At 43.2% G+C, this 13,174-nt stretch overlaps 1 protein-coding gene across 1 annotated transcript in view; it reads right to left on the bottom strand.

The window, feature by feature from the left end:
* Positions 1-526: 526 nt before the first annotated feature.
* RFWD3 (ring finger and WD repeat domain 3) overlaps positions 527-13,174 on the bottom strand; it is a 46,831-nt gene continuing 34,183 nt past the window's right edge. Inside the window, exons 7-13 of the mRNA XM_036088100.2 lie at positions 12,710-12,824; positions 11,971-12,199; positions 8,963-9,113; positions 7,454-7,630; positions 5,581-5,795; positions 4,714-4,925; positions 527-2,971 (exon numbers count right to left, since the gene is read on the bottom strand). Of these exons, the coding sequence (XP_035943993.1) occupies positions 2,828-2,971; positions 4,714-4,925; positions 5,581-5,795; positions 7,454-7,630; positions 8,963-9,113; positions 11,971-12,199; positions 12,710-12,824 (1,243 nt within the window). The 3' untranslated portion in view covers positions 527-2,827. The remainder of the gene's footprint in view (positions 2,972-4,713; positions 4,926-5,580; positions 5,796-7,453; positions 7,631-8,962; positions 9,114-11,970; positions 12,200-12,709; positions 12,825-13,174) is intronic.

Genomic DNA, 13,174 nt, shown 5'->3' with positions numbered 1-13,174 from the left:
CCATGATTTACGGCAACAGAAATTCTGGAACTAAACAGAACAAAGACACTGAGGCAAGAGGCCAGAACTGTGCTGAGCAGGAACCCAGAGTCCCTGCTTGCCCAGAGCTGCCGAAGACTAAAAGAAATAAAAGGGTAAGTCCTCTCTTCCACTCCCCTCCTCCCACATTACGGTTTTCTGGATTCAAAGAAAACACCAAGGAAGCCAGTGGGCAAAGGGAGTCTGGGAAGTGTAGTTTCCAAGATTCAAGCCCCTTGGATCTGAGAGCAAACAAATCACCAGTGTGGGCAAGTTCCTAAGAAGCAAACACACAGCTTCCCATTAAGTAACAGTAGAAAAGAATTGCCAGTTAAACCACCTCATCAATTTAAATAAGATGTTTGCTTCAGAGCCAGAGACCATCCTGCGTAATTCAGATCCAGTACTGCATGAAATGAAGAAATCCACCAGGCTGAGATTGTTCCACTTTCCCAAGAGGCAGACATGCTTTCGCCTCTGGCAGTCAAAGAGACAAAAGACACCAGGAGCTGGTACACACGGCAAATGCTTTATTTTCATATTAACATTAACACAAACATTAAAACACAGAATATGAACAGAGATCCCACTGCCCTGTCAAAGCAGGTACAAGGATATCTACATTGACAAAATATTTTGAGTCTGTTTAACTCCAAACCCTCCAAAGGGAGAACCACCTTAGAGACGGGTGAGGGGACACGTCGGGGCAAAGCCTAGTGCTGCATGAGAGCCCGGAGCCTGGGTCTACAGATGGAATCTCCTGCGGGCTGAGGGGGGCAGGGGTAGAGGGGCTGGGGGCAAAGTCTTTTCCTTGGGAGAAATCAGTTGAAGTTACATAAATTTGTTTCTGAAGCATTCAAATTTACTGGAGGAACGCAAGAATTAGCAAGACTTGAGATTCACCCAACCTCCGTGGTAATAAGGCCCATGGTTCCTGTGCTTGGGGGGATCAATCAGCATCAGCTGAGTGTACTTCCAGCCCTAGTCAAATCCTAACCCCGCTCCAGGTTTTGTCCCTGCCAAAGACAAAGGCAGCCAGGGCCTGCCCAACTGCATCCTCTCTGGCAATCTGCTGAAACCAGATGAGTTCTGCTTTTCAGTGCAAATCCCTTCCTGCCACTGATGCTCTAGGCCCAGGCAGTCATTCTGAATCATCAACATAGTGAAAGGAGTATCTCCTCTGAGAAAAGGGGGCTCTTTCCAAGGCTCTGGAAACTGGCTTTTTGAAAGATGTACTAAAAGAGAAGGAGGCCACTCTTTAAAAGGCACAACTAGAACCTGGAACTCTGGGGAAATCGACTGCAATAACCCTTGCTGGTAAGAAATGCTGGAAACAGCTCAGGACCTGTCAGGCCAGAACTGTTTTAAAATAAAAACACTTCCAGAACAATCATTTAAGAAAGTCACAGTGTTGGCCATCCTGCTTCTAAGAACAGGCACGGGCCACCACGCCTGAGGCACATTCTGACTGGACAGTGCTTTAGCAGGGCAGCCCTCGGCAAAGCAAACACACATAAACTGAACCCTCTCCCGGAGGGAAGTGCAGCTCGCAATGTTGGACAATCCACAGTCGGAACGAAAGCTCGTGGGCTTCTCCCTGCAATCCACACAGGTCTCCAACCACTTTATCTTCCTGAGAGTAACTATTTTTCTAACAACTTTTTAAAAAGGTTAGGAAGGGAGGCCTATCGGAGCCAAACATCCGTTTCACATGAGGAAGGCTTTACCTGGGAACTCTAAACACGCTTAAGAACAGCCCCCTCACTCTGAGAGCTCAGCTTTATTCAGATAGGAACTCTTTCAAAATGGAAGAGACAAGCCTTTCTCCTGTTTTCAGAAGTAGTTGGAGGAGCTTCTCTTTTGTAGGCCTCTCTTGGTTAGCCCCTTGCTCTTGATCTCTTTTACTAGGAGAGACTTAAGTAAGAGCTTTCACATACACTCATCTTTTCCTAGTGTGAGGGAAAAGGAGTGGTTTTCAGAGCAATGCTTAGATAAAACCAAGCCTGAGATCCCAAGCTAGCTAGAAAAAATGAGGCTTCCCCACTGCTCCAACAACTGGTCTCTTTCCTTGGCTCCCACAATGTGATGAACTTAATGTACTCAGCATCAGGAAAAGGTCTACAGCTCATTAGCCGCCTCCATCACTGGGCTTGCCAAGATCCCAGCACTGCACACCTGGAATGTTCTGTTGCTGCCACAAAGCAGACCAGATGTGCTCTACCACACACTTCCGTGCGGATGAGACCAAGTTACTAAAAGGTTGTCAACAACAACGTCAGAAGTAGATCAAATCCTTCAACAGGTTGTATAGTGCCCTCTTGTGTTCAGCTGAAGACTCTTCTGCATCCACGTGGCATCCACGCACCATGAAGACGGTTGGCCCCTTCTGGAATATAAGCATTCATCCCCAAGTCATAGAGCTCAAGTGACAAGACCACTTAGGCGGGGTCACATCTTCAGAAAATGCTTGGTGTACGCTCATATCCTACATGACTGCTTGGAGGATATTCTCTGAGGCCCAGCAGAATGTCTGATCAGAAATAGATTCTCAGCAGATTCATGAAGGATTTTAACCCAAGACATGAATACATAGATGGGAGTACCGGTCCCTTACTCATGGACACTGCAAATACACAATCTGTAGTGTTTCAGTGACCCGGAGTCTTTGAGTCACATCAACCTAAAGGAATCATGATCCCAGAAGTTCTAGGCCACAGACAATAAGCAGGGATCTTGCTCAGGGCTGCTAGCTGCTAGCAAACAACATTTAACGTAAACCAGCAGCAGGCCTGACAAGTTCCAGACGCAGTCACTCCCACCTATAGATGTGGACCATCTTCTCGGTTAAGGTAGCCAAGTAGCTGTTGTGGTTCACCTCAAATGGGCAGATGTCCAAGACAGGCTGATCGGCCTGCAGTTCCTGCAGCAACGAGCCTCTGCCGACGTCCCACAGCTACAGAAGACAGAGAGAAGGGTCAGGGGTCATTCAGTTGAGCTGGGGAGCTGGGGGTCCTGCTTGCTTGATCATCAGACAACTTTGTGGGGTTTTCTTAAGATTTTATTTATTTGAGAGAGAGAGAGAGAGAGGGAGGAAGAATACAGAGAGAGTTAAGTAAGAGAGAGAAGCAGACTCCCCGCAGAGCAGGGAGCCCGACGCAGGGCTCGATCGATCCCAGGACCCTGGGATCATGACCTGAGCCGAAGGCAGACGCTTAACTGACTGAGCCACCAGGCGCCCTTTTGTTAAATTTTTATTTAAATTCCAGTTAGTTAACATACACTGTAATATTAGTTTCTGGTGTACAATGAAGTGATTCAACAGTTCCATACAACACCGGGTGCTCATCACAAGCGCACTCCTTAACGCCATCAGACAACTTTGAAAGAGCTGCAGAGAGAGAGAGCACCGCTGGGGGAGTAAAACAGATTGTCCCTAACCTTCACAAAGCCAGGATACATAACACGGTTTAGCTCTGGCCTCTGCAGTGCGATAAGCAGTTAGTCTACCTGTGAGTGGATCTATAAACCAAGCTAGCATTCAGCCCTTCCATCAAGCCCTTCCAGCGAGGGACAGAAGAGTCAACAAGACAAAAAGTCCCTGTCTCTGCCCTCATGAAATCTTCTAACTAGTGCTTTCTTTTCCTTTTCACAAACTTTTTATTATGAAAAAAATTTTCATAATAAAAAGTAGGGTAGTACAATGAACTGCCCATCACCCAGATTTTAAGCTTTTTACCATATCTGCTTTACTGATGCTATTTTGGTTTGTTTCTTTTTACTTCCTGTCATTTTACCCTTATGCTATAGTGGTGCTACCCAATATGGTGACCACTAGCCACGTAAGGCTATTTAAATTAAAATTAAATAAAAATTTAAAAATTAAGTTCTTCATTCATACTAATCACATTTCAAGTCCTTATGTGGTTAGTGCAACTGCACTGGTCAGCAACACTCCAAAGCTTGATTAGATTTAGACTCAAGGGCATCTCACAGAAGGTGCGGTGTGCTGCATATTGTCTTACATTAAGAGGCAAATTATTTCTTGTTAACCCACTTACAGTGATATTAAGGTTGATCCATGTGTCCAGGTCATGACAGACTTATCCCTGCACTGTACAATTCCCCATCAACCATTCATTTGTCGGTTTCACCCTGAACTCATGAAACTGTTACATGAATAAATTATTTTATCTATCTATTGATCTATCTATTTTAAAAGACTTTATTCTATTCATTTGACAGAGAGAAACAGCACAAGCAGGGGGAGGGGCAGAGGGAGAGGGAGAAGCAGGCTTCCCGCTGAGCAGAGAGCCCGATATGGGGCTCGATCCCAGGACCCTGAGACCATGACCTGAGCCGAAGGCAGACGCTTAACGACTGAGCCACCCAGGCACCCCTGAATCAATTATTTTATAGGGGTTTCAGTAGTTTTTTTTTTTTTAAAGATTCACAAGATGACCCACAGGACACTATAGCTCACATAAAAAAGAATGAGGTGAATCTACAGATATTGAAATGGAAAGATATCCAAGCTAGGAAGTTAAATGGGAGAAGAGCAAATTACAGGGCAGTATGTAAAGTGTAACTTGGGTAAAAATAAACAACCCTACATACACACATACACAGATATGTACAATTATGGAGAACTTTGGCTTTTTGCTCTATACACTTCAGTATAAAAAGTAACAGACTCACCAGGGCAGAATTTGATGCTTCATCCCCGGTACACACCAGGATGCTGCCATCATTCTCTGGGTTTTGGAAAATGGCACTTTTGGTCAGTAGTTTGCAAGTGGGTCCCCCAAGGAACGTTTGTACAGGATGGCAGGAACAGACTGGCTCTCCAGCACCATCCAGCTTATAGGACATCTCCATCAGCACACTTCGTAAAGTGTTGTGATTTTTATCTACGGGACAAAGAAATCAATGTTGCTCCATGGGGATGATCCAAAGAAATTAATGAAGTACCCGAACCTCAGATGCTAACCAACTACCTGAGTGCAAGAGCCACAATTTACTAAGCCATTAAGAATAGCTACAAAGCAACCGTAATAATAAGAACAAAATGATACAGCATAAATGAAATTCAGAACCCCAGGCTAAGATAAAGCAAGTTATCTACAAGATATTTTTGCCTATGAGGGAATCAATTCTGAGCATAAGCTATCCTTCTTAGTAAAATCACTGTATTCTGCCAGACCCCGGCTCAGGTTTTTATATTCCTTAGGGGTACGCAGAAGACACGAAACTGCACTGAGGGCGACTCACTGGCCTCAATTCCAGGCCTCCTCATCCCATTACTGTTCTAAATCACAGGGGCTCCTCAAGTGGCTGACTCACTCCAAGGAGTACCTGGCAGAATCCTCAGACAAGTGAGAAGCAGAGGCAGGCTCTAGGGAGGAAGGTGGGGCCACCATCTTCCATGTAGGAGCAAGAGCCATTAGTCTGTGGGGGGCTTCCCAGCGCCACCTGAAGGGTAGGGCAAGCTCTCCTTTCTTCCCCTGAACCGATCTGCTTGCAGACAACCCACAGGAGGTCCCACAAGGACATCCCAACACTCACCAGGCCTGTAGGTCACAAGACAGTGCCGGGTGCTGCTCTCTGTCTGAAAGTCTATGCAGCCCCCTGGCTCCACGGGCAGCACATGAGGCCAATGAGAAAAGCCCATTTTGAGCTCCCAGAAGGAAGCGTTCTCCAAGGTTCCAGCCAATACCCCACCATATGGAAATGCAGCTGAGGCAGCTCTGGGTATGTATGATAGGGATACCAGCGGGCATCTGAAGAGAAGAAAGGAGACCATGTTTCACATTCCAATACTTGTACTGCTCCAGACCCCACTGCCAGGAGCCCGAGCATAGTCCTACCTCTACAGAAGAGGGTAAAGACCTTCTTTGGGTCACTCTCTTTTGACATTTGATAAAAACTACCAACCCACTCTGTAGAAACAAAAGAGTATACCTATAATCTCTGCATCCAATTTCAGAGGAGATATCACATGTTTGAAAACAGTTAAAAAAAAAAAAAAAGGACTAGAAATTTAATAGTACAAGATCATAAATACAAGGAAGATTGACTGGTGTGAAGTTTCTAGTAATGGGGCTAGCCACATACACAAGGAAAGTCAGAAAGGAAATGCAGTTTACACATCTAATAAAGCTTCCAAGCCGTAATTGACAGACCCTTCAATTAACATATAGCCGGAAGCAACTGCATTTTTTAATTTAAATACTCTTTACACCCAACGTGGAGTTCCAACTCATGACCTGAGATCAAGAGTCACATGCTCTTCCGACTGAGCCAGGCCCTGAAGCAACTACATTTTAATTCAGAAACAAGATTGTTTCTTTAGAAATTTTCTAAATCTCCTTCTGCAAGCATATGACCAGAACTGTATGCCAAGAATTCTCTCAGAACTATCAGCCTGCCGAATCTGTTCCTATGAACTTTGTTTCTGCTGGACTCGTCAAAACGGTCACTTTGCCTGCTTTCTTTCATTGCCCTGTCTTTCCTGGCTGTTTGCTCTATTTTATTGCCTGCTCTGCCTGAATCCGTCAACATCAATGGCAGTCCCCATGTTTGCTGGGAGTTCACATCCGTCCTCTTCAGGCCCCCAGACCACATAAATGAAGCATGAGTCTACCCCACTCAAATGAGAAGACCCCAGAGCGTTGAGCCTAGGTTTAGTAACCATTACTATATCATTACTATAGTGATATCTTTACCTTTAGATCCCCATGCCCCCTTTTTAATATATATTCACATTGGAAATGGAAATTCTCTTTTAAGATACTTCTCATTTTGGCCTACGTCAGATTCCACTTTTCCTTTTGAGAACTTTATGCCTTCAGGAGAGTATTACGCCCAAATGCTACTCAACACATTCTGAAGAGTCACAGTGGTGCTGGTGGCCACCCACCCTCAGATTCTGGGCTGACTTTATAAACTTCCCAACTCTAACTGGATTATAGATGATCCATCATAGTAACATGGCATCTTTAGACCAAGCTGGTTTAGCTGGAGATTTTAAATCATTTTGCATAGGCCTATCCTTTATCGATCTCTTCCTGTGCGTTAGACATGTGGCTATTAAAGCAAGTCTCTGTAACAGGCCAAGAACCGTGACCAAGGTCACACAGCTCCTATGCAGTGGAGCCGGGTTTGGAACACAGATCTGACTTCATTTTGCCATGCTGGGTGATGAATGACTGTACTGAACCTGGCTATACTTGGCACTAGGGCTTTCTACCATGTAGAAATATCATGAACACATGGAAAGGATCTTACTGAGCCCAAAGCGAGAACACATTACTGCACGCAGAGAACTGCCCTCTGTGAGGAATTCTGACTAAATGGGAAATACTCTCCAAAGAAAGGATTCATATGATGGTCCAAGAGAAAGCTGCTAACTACTGGGAAAAACTAAGTGGTTCCCTACCTGGCTTTCTGGGGTACTAACTCCTGGATATGACAGCTCGTGTTTCGAAGGTCATACACCAGGATCGAACCGTTGACCAGTCCAGCATAGATGTGATTGCTTTCATCAAGACACCAGCAGCAGCTCCAGACAGGGCGACCAGCATTGTAAGTCTGGACCACTGTATTTGTCTCTAGGCTGTGGAGATATAAGACTTTCACAACTATGCATTAAGGAAATCAAATATATAACAAAGATGTAAAGATTATCATTTCAGTGATAATCTTTTAAGAACACACCCACACACCCAAACGATTTGGGATTCCCAATTTCCTGTAGGGACTGCCCAGGTAACTCCTTTCGATTCCAAAATATTTGTTTTGGGGGACACAGGCTTTCCTCTTGAAATACAAGAAAAATAAAAGAATAAGTTAAATAAATAATTCTCCATAATTATCTATTATACAGGTAATCAATATTCAATGCTGAAAAATTAGAATATACCTATGAGAAAAATAAAAACTAACAATCCAACCACCCAGAGATAGTCATTAATAACACTTTAGTCTTTAACCTGCCCTTTTCTCACCTATTTTTTTAACACTACTAGGAAAAAAAAAAATCCTTTTATACATATGTATAAAACATAATGCTACGTTGAGTTTTGGGGCTAATTAAGCCAAAGCATTCTTGAAAAATCAAAAGGCTTATCAGGCCTGATAGCAATATCATGATGTCCCTCAGATTTAACTGTGGGACAGGAAACCAACTATCAGATGTCGATCAGAACTACTTTCTAAGACGAAGGCACTGAGTGCGTTCAGATCTGGTTCATAGCAGTCGCAGGGCACATGGATAAAATGCAGTAACCAAGGGTTACTGACGAGACAAGTCAGGGCACCCCAGGAGAATGAGCTCCCGGAAAGCATTTTTGTTCGGCCGGGTGATCCCGGTAACGGACCAGGAATAAGCAGGTCCAAGCTGGTATGGTAATCCCATGGTGCCCGGTACCAAGGCTCCCTCCATAATGTCATTCAACCATCTCTAAGGTGTTCCTCTCATCTGCCTGGCTTAAGATGTATTTTGTTTTTTGTTTGTTTGTTTTTAAAGATTTTATTTATTTATTTGACAGAGAGAGAGGGAACACAAGCAGGGGGAGTCGGAGAGGGGGAAGCAGGCTTCTGCCCGGCAGGGAGCCCAATGCGGGGCTCGATCCCAGTACGCTGGGATCATGACCTGAGCCGAAGGCAGACGCTTAACGAATGAGCCACCCAGGCGCCTCTTAAGATGTATTTTGTAACACAAATAATTTTTAAAGAAACAGGGTTGTGTAGCCTGTTGTATCTACTTTGAAAAGGAATACATTTGAAATTCAATGAACCTGGATCTCAGGAGACAATGCCTCAGACCAAAAAAAAAAAAAAAAAAAAAGAAAAAAGGCGAGCTAAGGCCATCCTAACATGGATACTAATTTCCAGTCTGTTCAACACTAAACAGCCCAGGCTCCAACTTCCTCTCCGAAGCACTCACCTGGTCAGTTTAACAGTGTTGTCTAGGGAAGCCGAGAGCAGTAAGCCTTTGGACCGACTGCTGAAAGCCAGTCCGCGGATCTGTTTGCCATGCATGGCAATGTACTGACTGCTTTTCATGTTGGCGGTACTCAACATCTTAACACCAAAGCCTGCCAAAGACAAGAGAGCATGAAATCACTGAAAGTCAATTTAAGGCAAAGCAAACTACCTTTTCAAGTAGCTCCTTTGTTCAGCTTTCCTGGCATATAAATCCCTGGAAAACAGCTGGTCAAACAAAGAAAATAAAAATTCCCCAGGGTTATAATTATTTTAAAAAGTATATTCCACTCCAAATGTCCAACAACAGGTGAATGGATAAACCACTATATGTACATATACATAGAATAGAATACTACCCAGCAATACAAGGAAATGAACTACTGATATACACAATAATATGGACAAATCTCCAAAACTTTATGCTGAAAGAAGCCAGACAAAAAAGGTAATACTGTATGATTACGATTATGTAAAATTCTAGAATATGCAAACTGATGTGTAGTGACAGAAAGTAGATCAGTGGCTGCCTGGGGATGAAGAGAGGAGGGAGGGGCAGATGGGAGATAGATTATAAAGGGCATGAGAAAACTCTGGGGCAATAGATGTTCATTATCTTGATTGTGGGGATGGTTTCAGGGGTGTATACATATATCAAAATTCATCCAACTATACTTTCAATATGTGCAATTTATTGTATGTCAGTCAAATTTCAATAAAGCTATTAATATAGAGATCCACAGTGAAGATGCAGAGGGAGTGAACAAGAAAGAATGGAGATAGGCGATTTCTATGTCAGGTGGTCAAGATATGCTACATTTGTCTGAATGGAATAAAAACAGATGACACTTCAAGTATTCTAATCAATTTGCATCATTCCAGAGGGGAAAAAATCCCCCCAAACTTGTCCTTTTTATTTGTTACTCTGTTCTCTTCCTAGGCTCTGATAATGTATTTATTTTTACTAAGTATCTATTATTATCCAAGTTATCCACAAACAGAATTTGTCAAATCCTAGATTTAGGATAGCCTTGAGTCACATGTCAGCTTCCTGGGGAACCAAGTGGGAAAAGTTTGTTTTCTCCTGAAACAGAATTAGGCGAGCCAGAAAGACAAACAGGGAAATAATGGGCTTTAAATCAACAGGGAGCACGAACACTGGACTAGTTAATGATCAAGGGAAACAAAGAGAAATTAGTGCCAACAAGCTATCAAGACCTGGCTGTGCTGTGTGGAATAGATGCATTAAGGAAAAAGGAATAGATCACACCCAATTGGGGGAACAATTCAAAGAAATAAGTATTTTCCCAGTTTGTAGGGAAGGGTTTTATGATAAATCTTTTATTAAAGATGTGGATGGGGGCGCCTGGGTGGCTCAGTTGGTTAAGCAACTGCCTTCGGCTCAGGGCATGATCCTGGAGTCTCGGGATCGAGTCCCGCATCGGACTCCCTGCTCAGCGGGGAGTCTGCTTCTCCCTCTGATCCTCCCCCTCTCATGCTCTCTGTCTCCCATTCTCTCTCTCAGATAAAAAAAAAAAAAAGATGTGGATGGGACATAGAAACATTATAAACAATTCTTTTATGTTCCCCTTAACTAGAGCTTCTCTCAACTCCCAGCTATCAGTGAATAGAAAAATATACAATAATCTAGGAATTCTACTTCTAATTCTATATATACCTAAGTTTAGGGGGATACAGTTTTGAAGTGTTTGAATGGAACTTCTAAGTGGGTAAACAGGAAATCAGGCTGAAGCAAAACGACCTGACAGCTGGGAGAAATCATATGCTGAAGACTGTGGAAAGAAACATCTACTACAATCAGGAATGATTTAACTGGGCATGTGAGGAGATTTCAACATTAAGCATGTGAGGGTTTTCAACATTAAGACAACCTAAAATTAAGCCTTTTAAAAAGCACAAAATATGAGAAAATTTAGTATTTACTATACTATTATCAATAATTAATCAATGTATTTCCAAATTCTTTTATTCAGAATTTGTGAATTTGAATACTACTGAAAATAAGTATTCAATCTTGTTTCAACTTGAACGAGCCCTTGGGATAGTATTTTTTGTTTTTTTAAGATTTATTTATTTATTTTAGAGAGACAGAGAGCAAGTGAGTGAGAGCACGAACGGGCAAGGGGTAGGGCAGAGGGAGAGGGAGAGAATCCCAAGCAGATTCCCCACTGAGCACGGAGGCCAACGCGGGGCTCAATCCCATGACCCTGAGATTACGACCCGAGCCAAAATCAAGAGTGGGATGATATACCAAATGAGCCACCCAGGCGCCCCTGGGATAGCATTTTTAAAAATATTTCCAGTCTAGGGGCACCTGTCTGGGTGAGTCGGGAGGGCATGTGACTCTTGATGTTGGGGTTCTAAGTTTGAGCCCCACGTTGGGTGTAGAGATTACTTTTTTAGTTTTTGTGGGGGTTTTTTTGTTTTTGTTTTTTGAGATTACTTTAAAAAATATAAAATCTTAAAAAAAAATCTCTAGTCTAAAATGAATCTGTGACCTTATTTATTTAATTTTTATTAAACAAAATTTTTTCTAAGTAATCTCTACACCCAACATGGGGCTCAAATTCAAGTCTCATACTCTACTGACCGAGCCAGTCAGGTGCCCCCATGAACGTGTGACTTTAATGGGACAGACAGGGAGTGCTGTCCTTTTCCTTGGACTATATGAGTAACCCATGCTTCCAAGTACCCTATCTTCTCTTACTTTATCACAGTTATTAATTAGCATTCCTGGGCCTTTGGTGAATAACATGTACAGAATGAAGTCAATGGACAGATATCTTTGCAGCACCTTAGAGTATCTGCATTAACAGACTAGGAAAGGTGATTTGGTGGGCTGTGGTCAGCGTTCACCCACTAGCGAGTCCTGGATTCTACCAAAAAGAGAGGAGAGAAATAAATGAAGTCGAATAATGAACATGAAAGCTGAGGTGCTGGACTGTTCACCTGGCAGGAAGGAGGCCTGAGGAGAAGGCTGTGACACTGCCAGGCAGCTCAGAGCATCGCAGTATGCCATGATGCGGCAGTTTCCTGTCTGAGACACTGTGAAGGTCTTCTGGAAATGGTACTTGTGCTGGTTCTGGCTGGAGGGCAGGCAGTTCAGGAAACGTGCTTGGGAGCCCCCGGGGGACTGTGAAATCTGATCCCGATGCTGCACAATAAGCTTCTGCAAGTCCTAAAATGAAAACAATGTTGTAAATGTGAAGCCTTTTTGTCTGATATTCCTCTCATGCACAATTCCTTCATTTCACATGGGAACGTTTCTTCTCTGTTATATGGAAATGCTGACATGAGTCCCAGAGCCCCGCTGCCGTTCTCCCAGTATTTCAAAAAGAAACTGAGCCAACAAGAGCACAGATCAGAAAACAGGAGGGCTGAAAGTCTTCAATGGTCATCTTGGCTAAACCCCTCATTTTATTGGTAGATTCAGGGAAGTAAAATTACTTAAAATTTGAATTAACAGCCGACTGTTTAATTTGTTCCAAGTTCAAATTGCAGAATTCGTCCTCAAGAGTGTACAATTCCAACAAATGCTCTAATCAAAAACAGAATAAAGAGTTGGTCTTGTTTACTTCCTGAAAAACTTGGTAAATCCTTATTTGTATCTAAGATGAACCAAAGTTCCATCTAGATTCCTTTTCCATTCCTATCCCCAAAGTTCTCTAGATTAGGATGGGCAACCTACCTGGACACGACTATGAAGCTTACTGCATTCATCAGTGAGGACTTGAAGTTGGAGCCGGCACTGTGCTGATTCTAACTCAGCCTGCTTCCTCAGCATCTGCTCCTTCAGTAAGGAACTAGAAAGGGAAGCCAGCAACAGGTGAAGATTAGGAAGGCCACAGAAGACTTCCCAACAAGATGTCAGATTAAGTTCATGCTAGATACACACGCTTTGCTGTAAATACATCACGATGGTGAAGAAAATATAACAAAAGAAAAAATCCCTCACATCCAGAAACACTACAGAAAAGGAGCATGTAGGGCTGAACTCAGGGGTCACTGGGATTCAGCATTAATGCAGGCAGTGATGACCAGGAATCTGGCGCTTACTAGGAAATGAGACCAAAAATGCAAAAGTGCCAAATGAGGGAACAGAGGCAAACCCACTGCTCGAGTTAGGGCCAAATTTTAAGAGTAAAATGACAAT

Source organism: Halichoerus grypus, chromosome 15, assembly GCF_964656455.1.
Source record: "Halichoerus grypus chromosome 15, mHalGry1.hap1.1, whole genome shotgun sequence".
NCBI lineage: Eukaryota > Metazoa > Chordata > Mammalia > Carnivora > Phocidae > Halichoerus > Halichoerus grypus.
This window is presented reverse-complemented; position numbering and strand designations above follow the sequence as displayed.